Raw genomic sequence first — 17,111 nt, forward strand, 5'->3', positions numbered from 1 at the left:
CTCCGGAAGCAAGCGGCGTCGGGAAGTTCTGGGAGCCCTGGCTGAGTCTTGGAAGCAGGAGGTGAAGGATGGGATTGAGCTGGAGCTTTTAGGGGAATCCCAGGAAAATGTACCTGGAGTAAAGCTTACCAAAATGGGGGCTCGCTTCGGGGATCCCTTAGGAGGTGGGTGTAGGGTTGGGGGTTCCCTGCGGGAGGAGGCTGCTGGAGGTGTGTGTCCTTGTTCTTGGGGAAGGTGGTTAATCGCAAGCCTCCTCTCTCATCAGGCAGAGCGGCTGACCCTTTCCTGGGACCCAAGCGCAAGGGTATCTGTAGAGGCTCAAAGAGGGAACCTCAAACCGGGATTTTTACAGTCACCACCAGAAGTCGCCACCACTGAGCAGTCCCATGGCTGGGCTTATGCCCTGAGACTCAGGTAACTTCAGATTCCCAGGAAGGGGACTGCACGCCCCATACTCGCGTTCTAAGCGCAACGGTCTTGTCACGGCTTTTCTGGTTTGTTTCAGGGAGAGGACAGGCAGGTCAGTGCCCCGTGCTCCCGGTGACACCTGGACCGAGCACCGGGCCCCGCCCCACGTGCTACGCTTTAAAGAACCGTAAGGCCTGGTGCTCCCTGGCGGTCGCGGTCATGGAGGGCACACCCGCAGCCAACTGGAGTGTCGAGTTGGACCTCGGGAGTGGAGTGCCACCAGGGGCGGAGGGCAACCGCACGGCCGGGCCACCACGACGGAACGAGGCCCTGGCGCGCGTGGAGGTGGCGGTCCTGTGCCTCATTCTGTTCCTGGCCCTGAGTGGCAATGCGTGCGTGCTTCTGGCGCTGCGCACGACGCGCCACAAGCACTCACGCCTCTTCTTTTTCATGAAGCACCTGAGCATCGCCGACCTGGTGGTGGCTGTGTTCCAGGTTCTCCCGCAGCTGTTGTGGGACATCACCTTCCGCTTCTACGGGCCCGACCTCCTGTGTCGTCTGGTCAAGTACTTGCAGGTGGTGGGCATGTTCGCCTCCACCTACCTGCTGCTGCTGATGTCGCTCGACCGTTGCCTAGCCATCTGCCAGCCGCTGCGCTCTCTGCGCCGCCGAACCGACCGCCTGGCGGTGCTGGCGACTTGGCTTGGCTGCCTGGTGGCCAGTGCGCCGCAGGTGCACATCTTCTCGCTGCGCGAAGTGGCGGACGGCGTCTTCGATTGCTGGGCGGTCTTCATCCAGCCCTGGGGACCCAAGGCCTACGTCACATGGATCACGCTCGCCGTCTACATTGTACCGGTCATTGTGTTGGCCGCCTGCTATGGTCTCATCAGCTTCAAGATCTGGCAGAATCTCCGACTCAAGACAGCAGCGGCGGCGGCGGCTGCCGAGGGGAATGACGCGGCCGGTGGAGCCGGGCGTGCGGCGTTGGCTCGGGTCAGTAGTGTCAAACTTATCTCCAAGGCCAAAATCCGCACAGTGAAGATGACCTTCATCATCGTACTGGCCTTCATTGTGTGCTGGACGCCTTTCTTCTTCGTGCAGATGTGGAGCGTCTGGGACGTCAATGCGCCCAAGGAAGGTAGTGCGGGCGGAGAGGAAGAGGGTGGCAAGAGCAGTTCCTAGTTCCACTGTCTCTGTGCTCCCAAGGTTCTGGGGTCTTCCTGGGCTAGGAGCTGGTTTCACAGCACCAGCATTCTCTGGTCCATAGACTTTGAGGAGGTCACTTCTCTGAGTCTCCAGGTCCACAGCATAGAAATGCCCATGAAAAGCACAAACTCTTGCCAGAAGGCAAGCAAAACCTTGGGCAACTTTCAGTGTGAAAATTCTTATCGTGGAGGGGGAAACTGAAGCAGGTGACTGTCTTTCCTACAGAGAGACAGAACAGAGGTGGGTTTTCAACCTGAGCACAGGCCCAGGCTTCCTCTACTTTGAGATCACTTTATACTTTAAGTCCGTCTGAACACACTAAGTCGGAGGCAGACAGGGTCAACCTTCGGAAGGAACAGTTGGTCCTGAAAGCTGAACAGGTCTTCCAGGGCACCTCTGGGGAGGTAAAGACAATTCCAGAGTGTTTCATGTGGCAGAGGTAATGGAGAGGTGAGTAGGTTAGAGGGCAGGGACAGTGGTCAGCTTTGATGGGGAGGCTGTGTGATTGTGATGCAGGAGGGAAGAGCCATTCTCCCTGGAGGACCAGTGAAGTTGTAGGGTAGGATGGATAGTGACCTGCATGCATTAGAAGCCAAGTGGGGGTTGAAGGAGGGTCTGGGAACCAGAGAGCTGGGAACCATGTTGGGTCATGACTTGGTCTCCCTTCCCAGACCAGCCAGAAAGGACTTATCTGTTCTAGCCCTAGATGGTGCACAATCATATTATGAATGTAGACACTGATGCTCCCAAAACCAAATCGCTCTGCTTGGGAAGCCAGGATCTCAGTGCAGGGACCTGAGTTGCATTTTCTCTGCTTCTTGCTGGAAACCACAGAGTCCTGGGTTCATGGAACCATCCTGCCTTGGCTCACAGTGACCAGGACAGCTGTCAGTCAGTATTTACTGATAGCCTGTGGTCTGCAGGGCAAAGAGTGTGATGAGGACTCTGTCCATTGTGAGCTGTCTGGTCACACATTACAAAGGCCTTAAAAAAGTATGGCTCACACAGCAAGTTTGGCCAAGCAACAGCTCAATCTGGGGCTTCCTGAACCAGAAAATAAAGAGCGACAGCCAGAGAACTTTGAGAGGTACAAGGCTGAGATGGAAGTTTTTGAATAAGGCTCCAGGCCTAGCTCTTCCTCAGCAGGATTTAATGATCCTAGCCCATGGGGTACAGGGAGGCTCTAATACCAATGGTGGCAGATCCTAGATGGACACCTCTTAGGGCAAATCTGGGGGATACCTGCTATATTAGTAACTTCTCTTGTCCCTGTGACTAAAGTAACTTAGGTTTCTTTTGGCTCACAGTTTGAGGGTACAGTCTGTCATGGTGGGAAGGGGTAATAGCAGATATGAGGTAGCTGGTCACATTGAGGCCATCAGCAGAAAGCAGAGTGCTGTTGTTGGAATTCCCCTTGTCTAGGCCCCAGCTACAAATGGTGGCACCCACATTCAGGGTGGGTCTTTCTTCCCTAGGTAAACCTGTATAGAAATGTCACCCTGACAGACATGTCCAGGATGTATCTCCTAAGTGACTCTAAATCCTGTCAATCATTAGACCTGACCTCCAACCCCGTCTTCTACTCTAACTGGCTCTGAGATACTGGCTTGGGGCCTCTTTGTCCCTCCCTGACCCTCTGTGTCTAGATCTTAGGATAAGGAATGCTCCCTGTAGTGTCTGTAGTGGGGTCACCTTGGAGGGACTTGCTTTTCATTGAGCCCAGTGGAAAGCCATGGAGAGGGTGGGCACAGGGACACTGGGTAGGTTTCCGTTCTCGGCCCCGGAACACCCTCCAGTTTGATCCTGCAGGTTAAACATTTCAGTCAGGTGGGCAGTTTTCATCTGCTTTGGTTCCTGGAGGAGAAAGGATGTAAGCACTTATATAGAACTTTCACTGGGTTCTGTGGCAAGTGACTAGCTCTCCAGCTCCAAAGGTTTGACTAGTGTTGGATGAGGTTTGCTGCACAGCCTTTCCCATCTGATAGGTGTCGGAGTGTGCTGGGAGAAATGAGGGCGGAAAGGTAGCAGTAGGTCTTGGATCTGGAAGCTTAGCCGGCTGCCAGGGATGTCTTAGATTTGGGGAGCTAAGACTACTGCCTGGACCACAGCGTACTCTTTGCAGAGCCTGGGTTAGGGCTAGGAATGGAGCCTGCTTGCTTTCACCCCACCACCTTGTTCTGGCAAGTTAGAAGGCAAGAGCACCAAAAGGCACCTCCTAGGCACTAGGCTGTAAGACTCCTAGACTTCATTAGGCCCTGTTGCCGGAGCTCCTCATGCACAGGAGGGAGCAAGTCCGCATCAGAGACTTGTCGCTACCTGTAGGGTTGGGGCCTCTCAATAGCACTGGGGCTGCTCCTGTCTGAGAAAGGGGTACCAGCCATGATGGAGGGAGACTCCCTTTCCGGGTATCAGCCTGGGAAGGCAGACAAATGCTCACCTGTGTGTCACCTGTGTGTGCCCGGACTCTCTCCATTTCTCATCAAACTCAGCAAGTAGATAAGTTCAGCCTGAACGGGAAGAGACTGAAGCCAGGAGACAGAATCCACACTTCTTAACTTGGTCATAGTCCTTAGACCCCATGCAACCTCCCACAGGAGGTGGGCAGACTGAACGGTCCCTCACTGCACCCCTCTGAGGGAAACCTCAGCATCGGGATTTACTGGGCTCTTGTCAAAATGCTGGTTTGTGTGCCCCACTGAAGACCTGCAGGAACAGAGAAGACCCTTCCTCCCTGGCCTGATCATCCTGACATGTCAGGTTTTTCTGGACCTACTGTATGTGCCCCATCTCATCATGTCCCTGCCAACAACATGGTGCTCTCAGCATTCTAGGGCCCAAACCCCCATTGGTGGGATCCCTAAAACTATCTCTGCTGCCTTAGCCATGGCCTCCTTTATCTGTTCTCCCCTTTATCTTCCCATTGCCGCCCTGTGTGACTTTCTCACACTCTTGATGGTTTGGGATAGATCACTTTGTGTGTTCATTTTATAAATGTGTCTGCATCTATGTGTGTGTGTGTGTGTTGGTATACATCTCTGTGTATGCACATGTGTTCATGTGGGTATGGGTACACGTGTGTGTGTGTATGTGTGTGTATTTATGTGGGTGTAGGTTTGTGGTTGAACTTCTGTATATGTGTATTCATGTGTATGTGTTGTATGTTCATGTGTGTTCATATGGGTGTTGTATAATTGTGTTTGCCTTTGTGCATGCGTTTGCTTTCATGCTGGCTGGGTGCATGAGTGCCTGCACTGTGTTTGCTTGTGTAGGTGTTGGTTCATTTGAGTTTGGGCATACACATGTGTGTATATGTGCATGTTCATGTGTATGTGTCTGCACTGTTTATTTACTTGTGTGAATATTAGTTCATTTGCACATAGGCATGCATGTGTGTGCTTGCTATGTGTGTTTGTATGTTAGTCCATGTGGGATGCAGGGGGCATTAGTGGGACTGCATATATTGTATATGTGTGCTATGTTCATGTGAGAGTGGATGCATGTATATGAATGGCTGTGCATGTGTGTATACATGTGCACGTGGGAACTGGAGGTCCACCTTATCAGTGGCTCAGGTGCCACTTTGCTATTGAGTCTCTCACTGGCCTGGAAGCCACTGACTCAGCCAGGCTGCTTGGCCAGTGTGAGCCTTAGTCTCCATCTCCTCAGCAGTGGGAGGGCGAGCTCGCACTGTCATGCTGGCTTTTCAGCATGGCTGCTGTCGATCTAACTAGGTTCTCACGCACTTTCCCAGCTCAGTGGTCTCTTCAGCCTAATGTGGTGTCTGCTTTTGAAAAGTAAGAAGCAAATTTTAACAAATGCCAAGGCCTTAGGGACCCCCGGGGGGCGGGATGGTGAGTGGTTTTGAGAGCAGTAGCATGGTGGGCTGGGGCGGTGGTAGCAGACAGCTGATCTGGGGTGCTGAGAAGCAGGGTGAAAGGTGGAGGGGTGCCTAGCTCTGGATTTGGAAGTGTCCCTGCTAGACTGTTGGCGAGGGAGAGAAGAAGAGACCAGGTGTCCATAGTGCCCTTTCCCTTGGCTGCTTGCTCCTGGGTCCTGGTCACTGAGAGCAGCTTTTGCCCATTCTCGCTCAAGCAGTTCTTGGCCAGAAGATGGCGCTTCTGTGCTCTGTCCCTCTGGCCACACCTCATGCCTGAACAATCCCTCTGGTTTGTTCTCTCTCTCCCCACAGCACTATCTGGACGTAGACCTAATTTTCCCAGAGGGAACTGCATTTGAGTCCAGTCACCCAGTTAGCAGGCCATGTCCTGTCATCTAACAGGGAGATTGTCTTTTTGCCTTTCCGATGTGCTGGAGGAGGTGGCCGATTTATCAAGACTTCCTGTCTGCTAATTTCATGCTTCAATTCAGGTCATTCCCTTATCGACCTCTTCTTATTTTCCAGTCTCTGCTTGCAGCCAGGGACACAACATCAAATGGGACATAGTCTCCAGCCCAGGAGTTTATATAAAAAAAATAATGAGACCATGATGGGGTGACTCCAACACTAGACATATTCATTTCCTATGTAATGTGAATGTTTGTTGGAGGCAGGCAGTGGCTGATTCCATATCCCTGGGGGAAGGGGATATCAAGAGGGTTTCAGAGAGGAATCACTGTTTAAAAAGGTTTTTGATGGCTGAGCGAGAACTTGCTACACAGAGAAGCAGGCGCACATTGATAGTCAAAAGCCTTAGACGGTTTATTATTTTTTCCATTCTCTATCCATATGAGATAGTTGGGATAGTTTGAAAGAATTTAGTTGCACACAAATCACTGAGGTCCTGGTTAAAAGGCTGATCTGACTGGGCACATCGAGAGTGGAGCCTAGGAGCCTGCATCTTTGGCACATGTACAGGTGATGCTAAGTGGTACCCACAAGGCTGGCCCTCAACAACACTTTGAGTAGCAGATCTTCAAGATGTAGATGGTTAGCATTCTGTCTAAGTTCCACCCCACAGTTACCTGGCAACAGCCTGGTGTGCCTGGCATTATAAAAGGGGCTGCGTGTACCCCTCCTCACTTCCTCCTTACTCTCTTGCCTCTCTTGCCCTCTTGTTCTTATGTTGGTGAAAGTGGTCCTGATACACAGACTGTGACCTGAGCCTGTCCCCTACCTCCCACATGCTTCCGTATGAACTATTCTTTGAGAATGGAGTGACATAGATTATTCAGGAAGACTTGGCTTTTCCCTTGCAGCCCAACCTAATGGCCTCACATGCTGGCCAGATATAACCAGAGCTGGAACAAAGACTGTTTTAACCTCAGTAACCCTGAAATGCTTGCGACTAGTACACCTTAAAGAATTTTAGAACAACCGTAGTTGTAAAAGTTCAGTCTTTGCAAAGATCTATCCCTGTGGCATATCCCAGAACCCCATCTTTATGTACACATACTTTTAGAAGGAATATTTTTGAAAGGCTTGCCGGAGTCCTCCTGTAACCCCAGCACAAGTCCCTGTAGCAACAGGAGCTTTCTTTCACCTTTACATATTCTGGGGGAGGCCTTGCCCAGGAGGCCGGCTTCTTGACTAAGAATTTTCAGAAGTGGCTAGTATATGTGAGTCAGAGAGAGGGGCCATAAGCCTTTATTTGCACTGTGTGTGGATGCCTGGGTTGCCTCAGGAACAACACAGCCTGCAGGGCTGTGGCCAGCTGCCTACCAGCTGTTCTGGGTTAATTTGGGTCCTCAATGCAGGGTACAGTTAGTGCCCGGAAGTACAAAATGGGGAGTTCTAGGGACTTGAGAAAAGCTGGTCTGGTAGGAATGGAATGCTTGGTGCTATTCCCCACAGCCTTCTGCTTCTTTCCCCCATGAATGACAGCTATAAGGCAAAGGCACAGAAGGCACTCTCTCAGGTACATGGCACCCCAGCACCTGGTTAGCATCGGGCTAGCACTGGGCTGTTGCTCTTGCCCATGCTCCCTGGTAGTGGGAGCTCCCATTTGCAGGTGTCCCCACATCTCAACATCTCCAGCCTCTCCCCCAGATGCTGCCGCTCTCAGCTAGTTCAGGGCTGACCATTTCACCCAATGCATGAATCCCTGTGCCCAGGAACTTGATGAGTCTACACGGGTCCCCAGTGCCAGCTTAGATCTGACGAGGATAAATTCACTGAATTCAGAGGGTGGATGGATGTTTGATCTCCCCCACCCCCAGACAGCTTCTGGGCAAATAGATGGCTCGGCATGCCCACTCGTCACCCCTTTCTGGCAGGGAACAGCCATACCAGGTGGATAGCCTGGGCACCTGCCCAAGACCTCTCTGCTCATGGGGGAGGGTGCAATTTTTATTTCAGGAGAGTGGGAGACACGGTTTTATAGCTGACTCTTCTGGTGAGTCCCTGAAGGAGGAAGGTCTCATCCTACTGCAGAATCCCGCCCTGCTGGGATGATTACAGTACCGGCAGTGTAAGCTTCCCTAAATGGGGTTCTCTACAGTATACATCTGATCCCAGAGCTCCCTTCTCCTCCTCATCCTTCTTCTCCTTCTTCTTCTTTTTCTTTTTCTTCTTCTCCCCTGTCTCTTTCTCCCCTTCTGTCTTTCTTTCTTTCTTTCTTTCTTTCTTTCTTTCTTTCTTTCTTTCTTTCTTTCTTTCTTCCTGTTTTGAGAAATGCTAGAGGCAAAGAAATTAAGGAAAGTTTCTTTAACCTCTAATAAGAACCTTTTGGACTTAAATAAATAACAGCAGTTGGTCACATCTTTTATCCACAGCACAGGAAGTCCTTTCTGGCTTTCAGACCCTTTCTAATTTTCCACTCTCCTGTGTGGCCTTCAATGTCCAGATGAGGAAGGCCACACTTAGAGGGTAATGTGTCTTGGAGAGGGATGGGGGGTATTCAGACTTGGGGGTTTGGGAGGAATCCTATATTCCAGGTGTCCTTCCTTGGACTAGTTTTTCCTGGGATCAGATCTTCTGTGTCTTGGCGCTCTTCCCCAGGCGACTTTTGTGCATGCCTCCATTCTGGCTTCTGTATCTCTCTATCTCTGTCCTGACCATGATGGCTTTGTCTGGGAAATGTGACACAAGGCTAGGTTTACAAGGATCTTGCAGTCTGGGATGTCTCTGCAAGAAAGACAGATGAGCATCTTCACTGAGCATTCTTAAGAGGTGGTTACTCTTCTATCCAGAGAGGCAACCAGAGTCCCCCACTGTGAGCACTGGGCAGCTTGTGCTGACAGTTGAAGAGTGATCTCTGAGTCCTGAAGGGATGAGACCGCAGCCTCCACTACTTGAACCACAGCACCCTCTTTTTGAATGACTGGCACTACAGCATCCTCTTCCTGAAGGGGTGGGATTACAGCATCGTACAGCCTGTTGCACTTGCCTAAAGGTATAGACTAGGTCAGTTAATGTCCAACCCTTTGGCTTCTTTGATCAACACAGGACAAAGACAAAAGATTGTCTTGGGCTACATGTTTAGAGTTCAAGGATGTCCAATCTACAGCCTGCAGGTTTGGAGAACTTACATATGTGTCTTTTGTGTGACACTGGGACATGGTATTGTCATTGACAGAGCTCTTACTTGAGAACTGCACAGTCAAACTTCAAAAAAGAGTGTGATGTTTTAAGTAAGTTTACAACTTTATATCGGTTTGCATTTATGGCTTTCTTGGGATGTATATAACCTGTAGCCTGTAGCCTGGATGGTTGGCAAGCATTAGCCAACCAGTCTGCACATTGGGAGAGGAGATAAACACAGGAAGAGTCTCAGTGTGGATGACTGAGGGAGGGTGTAGCTCTGGACCTCCAGGCTGCAAGGCTGGTTAAGCAAGAGGTGAATGTATGTGCTCAGAGCAGGTGAATCCTGGCTTGTGCCCTAGCTGAAGCAAGTCTTAGCACTTCCCAGTAATATAGGTCTCCCACATCTGCAGTACAAGGTCAGCCATTGCCAGGATACTGAGAAAGACAACACAAGCCAAGGGTCCCTCCCTGTATCCATTTTGAGTTATTTGTTCCATGTTGGAGCTAAGCCCCCACCTAAAGTGCTCAAACCTACCAGGAGCTGACAGATGTGCCGTGGAGATGACAGTTTCACTGTGCAGGCCACAGGGTGTGGACCTTTTAAGCTGGCACAAGTGTCTACATGTCTGTTGGTCTTCTTGGCCCGACATCTATACTCTGGAAGCCGCCAGTGACAGACATAGCCATATGGTTGTGAAGCTTCCAGAAGTCCAGCCACAGGGTCTTGTATTTTCACCTCACCCAGTGTGTTCTATGTTCCCAGACACACCCCAGGCCAGGGGACACAAACATGCCCGTTTCCCATGGAGGGGGTAGCTCTATGGGGGTTGACAAGAGCAAACTGTGTATCAAATGCATCCCTGTCTTTGCAGCAGTGTTGGTGGTGACAATGAGGCCGTGGTTGCTGTCAAGAAATTTGGATTCTGAACCACCCTGGCCTGTCAGCCATGTCAGTCTCCCGACATTCCTGTGAGGAGCACTTTTGCTTCCCATCTCACAGATGAGGAATCACAGGCACAGAGAGGTTGAGTAACTTCCCTGAGAACACACAGCTCCAAAATAAAGAGCCAGATCCTTGCCTAGATCTGTGTGTCTTAGAAGCAAAGGCACAAGTCAATTCTGCTGACTGGGGCATGGGGGTGGCTTCTTTGTGTGGCTCAGGCTATTCTAAGTGCACTTGCTCTGTCTTCCAGAGTCCTCAGCAAGTACCCTTTAACTCCTGCTCCTCCTACAGGTACTCCATCAAAGACAGTCTGACTTTCCTTAAGGATAACAGATACTTAGGCTTGTGGCGTTCAAGGTCTTGTTCACAACTGTTCAGCTCTGCCCTTGAAGTGCAGAAGCAGCCATCGACAGCCTGTGAACGGGTGACCATAGATACAGTCTAATAAAACTTTATTGATAAAAACAGGGTGCGGACAGATTTTAGCCCACGAGCTGTAGTTTGCTGACTCTGGGTCTGTGCTTGAGGACTCATCTGTCCTTGAGAAGGATAGTGATCCCTTGGAAATCCTGAAGTCCTTTTTCAAGCACTCACCTCTAAGGACTCTAGATTTGTCGTAGGGATATTCTCTCTGTGGCCCACACTGCACTTGCTTAGCCAGCCTGTGCCTTGGCTCTGGGGCTGAGATTTGCTGACAGGAACCTACTCAGACCACGAGAATGAGAACCCATTTTCAGAAGGAGCCAGTTCTGTTACTTTTGGATGGGAAGGCACAGTGTGTACCCTCCAGGAGGCCACCTTCCTTCTCTGTAAACTGGGGTGCAGACCGCTCTGGGAACTGCATCATCTAGGACGTCTTGGACAGGCGTGCTGACGTCAGCCTGCCTGCACGGTCCCATGTATCTCTGGAAACATCACCATGGCATAGACCGAAGGTGTTCCCATCTTCACTCACTCTAAAGGCAAACCCCTGATGTCAGCCACCTAAGGTGACGCACTAATGCTATGCAGGGAGAGGATCCGTACCCCAAATACCCAGAGCCAGAGGTGTTTCTCTGGATTTTGGAATATTTGCACAAATGCAATATCTATCCTGGGGGTGGACCGGAGTCTCACCACCACATTCACACACACATGCTTTATGTGCACCATACGCGTACGTGCAGCCCAAAGGGAATTTTACTTGGAGTTTTTAGTGCGGTTGGGTTTTGACTGACGTATCACATGAGGTCTGCTGTGACACTTTCTAGCTGGGTAATCGTGTCAGCATACAAAGCCTTTCTAACCTGGGAGCACTTGGAATGCTGGGATTCCTCATCAGGTGTGCTCAGCCTGTTCTTAGGAACTGCACACTGCGGAGTAGCCGGCTATAATCTGGTGCCTTTGGGTCTGGCTCTGAGATTCCATCTCCTATTTCATCCCCGTCTCCTCTGGGGCTGACAGTTTGTTTCACTGTGCTTGGCCTTTAATGATTTTTGCCTCTTTTATGACTTTGCCCATATTCTATCTTTTAGTCTTGTGGGCGACTTTAACCTCACAGCGTCCCTTCAGTGTTTCTCATCTTCTCTTTTCCCAGCCAAACAAAACACAAACAGAAAACTCCCTTTAATAAAAAATAAGAAATCCGATCCTACTGGCTTTCCTTCCTCTGTTGTTCCCTATTTGTTACTGTGCTCGTTTTAGGAATTAGATGTCCCTGTTTGGATTTCTAAAAACTTGTTCGGCGAGGCTCATTTATTTAGTTTTTGTCCATTGTAGCTTGCTTCGGTGCCAGTTGGTATACTGATGAATGGTATGGGTAACTCCCAAACTCGGCTGCTCTGAGGGCCCTTTCTACCACTGGTGAGTCTCCTCCTCAGGCTCTTACAACTTGTATTTCCTCCAGGTCCTCAGGAGCTGCCCTGCCTGGGAGTGCCACTCTGAGAACCACCCAGGCCTCCCGGCTACTCGTCCATGGTTGCCGGGGACTTCACTAGCAAGCCTGTGTTCTCTGTACCCAGACTACCACCCCAGCATTTGACTTCTGTTTTTTTTTTTTTGTTTTTTTGTTTTTTTTTGTTTTTTTTCTGAAACATAGAAAGCTGGTAGGTTTGCCCGGCCCCAGAGAGGAATCTTCCTTCATGAGTGATGGCCAGGCAGAGATTCTTAATTCCACTGTCACTTTCCTCCGGCATTTCCAGAGAATCGCCTCTTGTCAGAAACAGTCTCCGGTCTTCAGACTTAAGGCCAGTGAAATGGGCCTAGATTTTGCTTTTATTCCTCCTGCTTGAAAGTACCTAGGAGTAAGTTTGTGTCTTCATTCTGGTGCCTACAGAGCCTGGTTGGTGCCTGGCATGTGTTGACAGCCATTACCTCTTACTGGGTGCTTCTGTGGTCCTGGTGCTCTTTGATCCTTGCTGACTTCAGGCAAGGATGAGATTCTCATTGTTTTGTGTAAAGATGAAGGGGCTGAAACTCCCAAGGGAGGTACGGCCATTAGATGTAGTGATTGGTACTGGCTGAGCTATGCAAATGAAGGCTGACATCTGCTGACACCCCCACCCACCCGTGTTCCTTATGGTCCAAGTAGCAGGCACTCAAGCATTTTCTGGATAAAGGATGAAGGAGCAAGTGGCTGTGATGCAGACAGGACCTGTGAAGGGCAGAGGCCTTCAGTGCCTGGGGAATCTGGAGTAAAGAATAGCTTTTAGGGCTGTGCTGTGCCCTGGTAAGATCAGGGAGTGAACCCTATACAAGGATGTGGGACGAAGACATACCATGTGTGGTTGGCACCTTGTCTTGTGATCCAGTCAGTGGTACCCGGGATGGCTGTTGCTGGGGCAACCATGGCTGAGTCAGGAAGGTGTGGGATGGCTCCAGAATGACCCCGTGTTCTCCTTTCCTCCCTCCCCATCCCACAGCTTCTGCCTTCATCATTGCCATGCTCTTGGCCAGCCTCAACAGCTGCTGCAACCCATGGATCTACATGCTCTTCACAGGCCACCTCTTCCATGAACTTGTGCAGCGCTTCCTCTGCTGTTCTGCTCGGCACCTGAAGGGCAGCCGGCCCGGGGAGACAAGCGTCAGCAAGAAAAGCAACTCATCCACCTTCGTCCTGAGTCGTCGCAGCTCCAGCCAGAGGAGCTGTTCTCAGCCATCCTCAGCATGAGCCGTAGGCCTGGCCCGCCATGCCAGCCGAAGGGTTGTGTGGACTCCGGTCTTCCCCCTGGTGGCCGTGCGTGGAGCTGTATAAGGGGCCTATTGGTTTGCATCCTCCTCTCTTTGAGTTGGCTGAAGTGTGTGCCATATTCTGACTTGGGGTGGGGAAATGTCTCTATGGGAGATGATGAGGTCACTCAGCCATCAGAGGGTCACCTGGACTCCCATCTGTGTTTCTACTACCCTGACCCAAGTGCTCCTGGGCCGTGGGTGGACTCTCCTGCACCTGGCTTTTGTCCCTGCCCCCCTTGTTTATCCTGGTATCTTGTGAGACAGCATGCCTAGGGTTGGTGACCAGTTACTTGAAACCCAGTGGGAAGGAGTGGGAAACGAGGCTGCGGAAACAGAGTGGTGCTAATTTCCTTCCGACCTGAGTTGTGCGGGCATCCCAGAAAGTATTCGGAACCGGAAACTGAGCTGTGAGGCCAGCTGGCTCTGAAGGGCAGTGAGAACAAGGGCTGAAATGTTGAAGATGCTGTTCTTGACAAACATTTGGGAAGGAAAAGGAAATGAGAGCCATCCAGGACAGATGAGGAAGGGGAGCTATTTGTACATGACATTGACCCATGCATATGAGATCTAGGAGCACTCATGTGTGTGTGTGTGTGTGTATGCGTGTGTACATGCACATACATGCAAGTAGCCCTTCCCCCACCTCCCTCACCCTCTTTCTTGCTCTCCCTCTCTTTTGCTCCTCTTTCCTTCTCCCATGTCTCCCCAGAGCTGACAGATGAATAGCAAGGTTAGTGCCAGATCAATGTTACAAAGTTTGTTCCTTACACTGCTGGTGACCAACGGGAATGTGAAGTAAGGAGCATCGACCCGTAAAAGTCCCAGAGTGAGTGAAGGAAGGCTAGGGTTAGCAGAGGAGATGTGAGTCTATGCTCCCAAAGCTGTAAACAAACACTGGAGAAAAATAAAGGAGAATAAACAAATGGGGCCACCTTGTGCTTATGAGTCAAAGATGTAATATTGTTGGACAGATTTGATGTAATCCTCACCAAAATCCTAGCTGGCTTCTATAGAAATTGATAAAGTGATCCTAAAATTCCCAAGGAGATGGGAAGTGGGGTAGTTAAGATGCTTTGGAATTTGTGGTGGGTGCACAGTTCTGAGAGTGTATTAAAAATTAATAAAACAACCCCCAGAGGCTGAGGAGAAGGCTCACTCGGAGAAGTGTGTGCTGAGCAAGTATGAGAATCCAGCTTCAGCATTCCAGCATCCGTGTAGAAGCCAGGCTCAGCGTGTCTGAACCTCAGCCCTGGGGTGCGGTGGGAGGGGTGTGGATCCCAGAGACTGGCAGGGCAGCCAGCCTAGCAGTATGACCAACTTCGAGTTCAGCAAAAGACTCTATCTCAAGATAAATAACTAAGTAAATAAAAATAAGGGGGTGGAGAAGAAAAAGCACCAGAAGTCAACCTTCAGTTTCTACATGTACCCATGGATAGACAACGTACCCATATGCACACATACACACACTCCCCATCCCCATTAAACTACATATAGTTAAAATGTGAAAAAAAAAGGTTTAAGAGCTGAGTTCTGGAAAAGCCAAAATGATGGATGAACTTCTTGGCCTGTTCTCCTGTGACTCACCACTTCCAAGTGTCTGTAGAGAGGCAGGCTCTAGTCTGACCTGAGAAAGCAGTGGCCTTTGTTAAAGCCAGAGAGGGATGCTCTGTAGTTTCGTGTCCTGTCTTCTTTAGAACAGCGTTTCCCCCAGAAGTCTTAAAGGTTTTGCTTATCGGATCCACATGCTCTCAAGTGTCATCTCAGCCTTGAGGGCAGGATGTAACTGTCTCTGAAATACCTTTGGCTATTTATTACACGTAGGACACAACTGAATAGTGGCTTTCTGTCTGTGGCTGGCCACTGGGCACTCTGGAGTCCCCTTGAAATACCCAGATGTAATTCTGGACTTACCAAAATGTATCAAGGGCGCTTCCAAAAAGCCTAGAATCTGTAGATCCACTTTGTTACCTGTCCCCACCCCCACCCACTTCTGAACACATTTTCTTCTGCTACACTGCAGTATTTGCCTATACCCATACATACACATACCTGTATATACATGCACACCTGAATATGAACCAGTGCAGTCCAACGTGCAGGTAGGAGGGAGGCATATGCCACAGTGCCCATGTTCAACATCCACAGTTTAGGACGAGCTGGTTGACACCAGCTGGAGACAGGAGGCAATGTCATCGGCTTTAGACCCAGGAACATTAATCCTCATTCACTCAGTATCATACCAGCCAGTCCCTGCTCTGTGAGAAGCTAGCAAGGGTCTGCTTTGGGGTGTCGGTACCTATGTTCCAGACCATCCTGCTTGCCTGGGTGCAGACATGGCAGTCAGGTGGGAGCCTGTTAGCATCCGTGTCTTGCAGATGTTCTGAGTCCATAGAGAAGTTGCTATACTTAGAGCCAACAGGTGTCACTAGGGGTCTAGGGAATCAGTGACTCAGATATTCTGACCACTGGCAGTGTTCCCGAGAGCCCCAGAGGACATAGAAACCGACTGGGGTGCAGCTGTCAGTCTACGTGAAAGCTCTAGCTGGTACCTTGAGTCTTGTCCTGACACCTGTAGTGATTACAAGTGACAATTGACTTCACCAGCAACATTGGATTGGCACTGTACTGCCCCTCTCATGGGAGAATATTTTTAACATTTCTCAGATTGTTACTTCCCTAATGAAAGCCAAGGATCTCTAGGGGTTCAAAGCACTCCCTCCCAATCCTGCAACCCGTATTCACCTCCCTTGAACCCCGTACTTGACATCTCCAACGTCTCTTCCTATTTTCCAACCTGCTTCCAATCCACGTGTAGGGTTGAAGGTTATATTAAATTGGAGCATGCTGAATGTTCTGGAATGGTTTTGCTGTTCTGACCATGAGGAGTCAGTGTGCCAACTGTGAGAGTTACTTACGCTCTGCAAGAAAAGAGTCTGCATTTAAAATATGTGGTCTCCTTTGGGGACAAATCTAAGCCATCACCTCAGGGAGCACAAGGGGATGTCAGTGTAGGCTGCTGGATGCAGGTCCTGGCTTTCAGCATGTAACCTTTGTATTCAATTGCAATGAGAAGCCCCTCAGCACACAGTGTGAATCCCTTGATATTGTTATTTCATGGACATTTGTGTGGTGCCCAGTGTCCCCTGCATCTGGTTAGTGACTCAGTCAATCCTGAATTGCCTGCTTTACCAGCTGCTTCATAAGTGGTGCACTTAATAAACATTTTTTTCCTGTATATTCCATTGCCTTTTTCCTTCCCCTCAACCCCCCACCATCCAAGAACAGTGGCATCTTCTATTAGTTTCCTGGAAGGCTCAGGGTCACCTTCTGCTGATGACAGCTGCATAGGCTATGGCAGGGGCCAGAGGGGGACCTGGTATTATTCTCTGGAGTCCTAGGTGTGCTCATTTGTTTGTGGAAAGATGCAAGGATCTTTCTTGAACCAAAAACCCCTTATGGGATTTGCAAACCACACTGCACGCTGACGTCTAGCTGGAAATCTGAAATTGTTTAGTGTCACCTTGAAGGGACCAGGTTCCCAAGTGGGAAGGTGGGGAAAACAGTCTAAGCACTGGGTCGCTGAGGTTTGGTGTGTGTGCCTGCTCTGGGGTGGAGGAGGTGTGGCAAGTTTACCCCATTACTTTTTTTTTTTTTGCCCATCTCACCCAGATGCACACACCCTGGGCGTCCGTGTTCATGATGTTCATTAGGGCTGACAGCGCACATAAGCCGCAGTGTGTTTCCCGCTCAGTGTCTTCTGAGCCAGAGGGGCGATTCTAAGAGGTCTGAGGTTGGGGCCTATTTTCAGCAATGCCGGGGATGCTCACCGGACCTTGACACTCCTTAATCTCCTTGTATGGGAGACCCTATTTATGCCCAGCA

At 50.2% G+C, this 17,111-nt stretch overlaps 1 protein-coding gene across 1 annotated transcript; it reads left to right on the forward strand.

Annotated features, from left to right (window-relative positions):
- The first annotated feature begins 279 nt into the window (after window positions 1-279).
- Window positions 280-14,080, forward strand: OXTR (oxytocin receptor). The gene is made up of 3 exons (XM_080914092.1): window positions 280-414; window positions 506-1,546; window positions 12,920-14,080. Exons 2-3 carry the CDS (start codon window positions 628-630, stop codon window positions 13,165-13,167), a joined length of 1,167 nt encoding a protein of 388 aa, XP_080770218.1. The 5' UTR covers window positions 280-414; window positions 506-627; the 3' UTR covers window positions 13,168-14,080.
- The last annotated feature ends 3,031 nt before the right edge of the window (window positions 14,081-17,111 follow it).

Source organism: Micromys minutus, assembly GCF_963924665.1.
Source record: "Micromys minutus genome assembly, chromosome: 3".
Classification (NCBI taxonomy): Eukaryota; Metazoa; Chordata; class Mammalia; order Rodentia; family Muridae; genus Micromys; species Micromys minutus.

Coding starts and splice junctions, on each gene's coding strand:
- OXTR (XM_080914092.1), top strand. CDS start 628: ATGGAGGGCACACCCGCAGCCAACTGGAGTGTCGAGTTGGACCTCGGG. Junction 1,547..12,919: donor CGTCAATGCGCCCAAGGAAG/GTAGTGCGGGCG, acceptor CCCATCCCACAG/CTTCTGCCTTCATCATTGCC.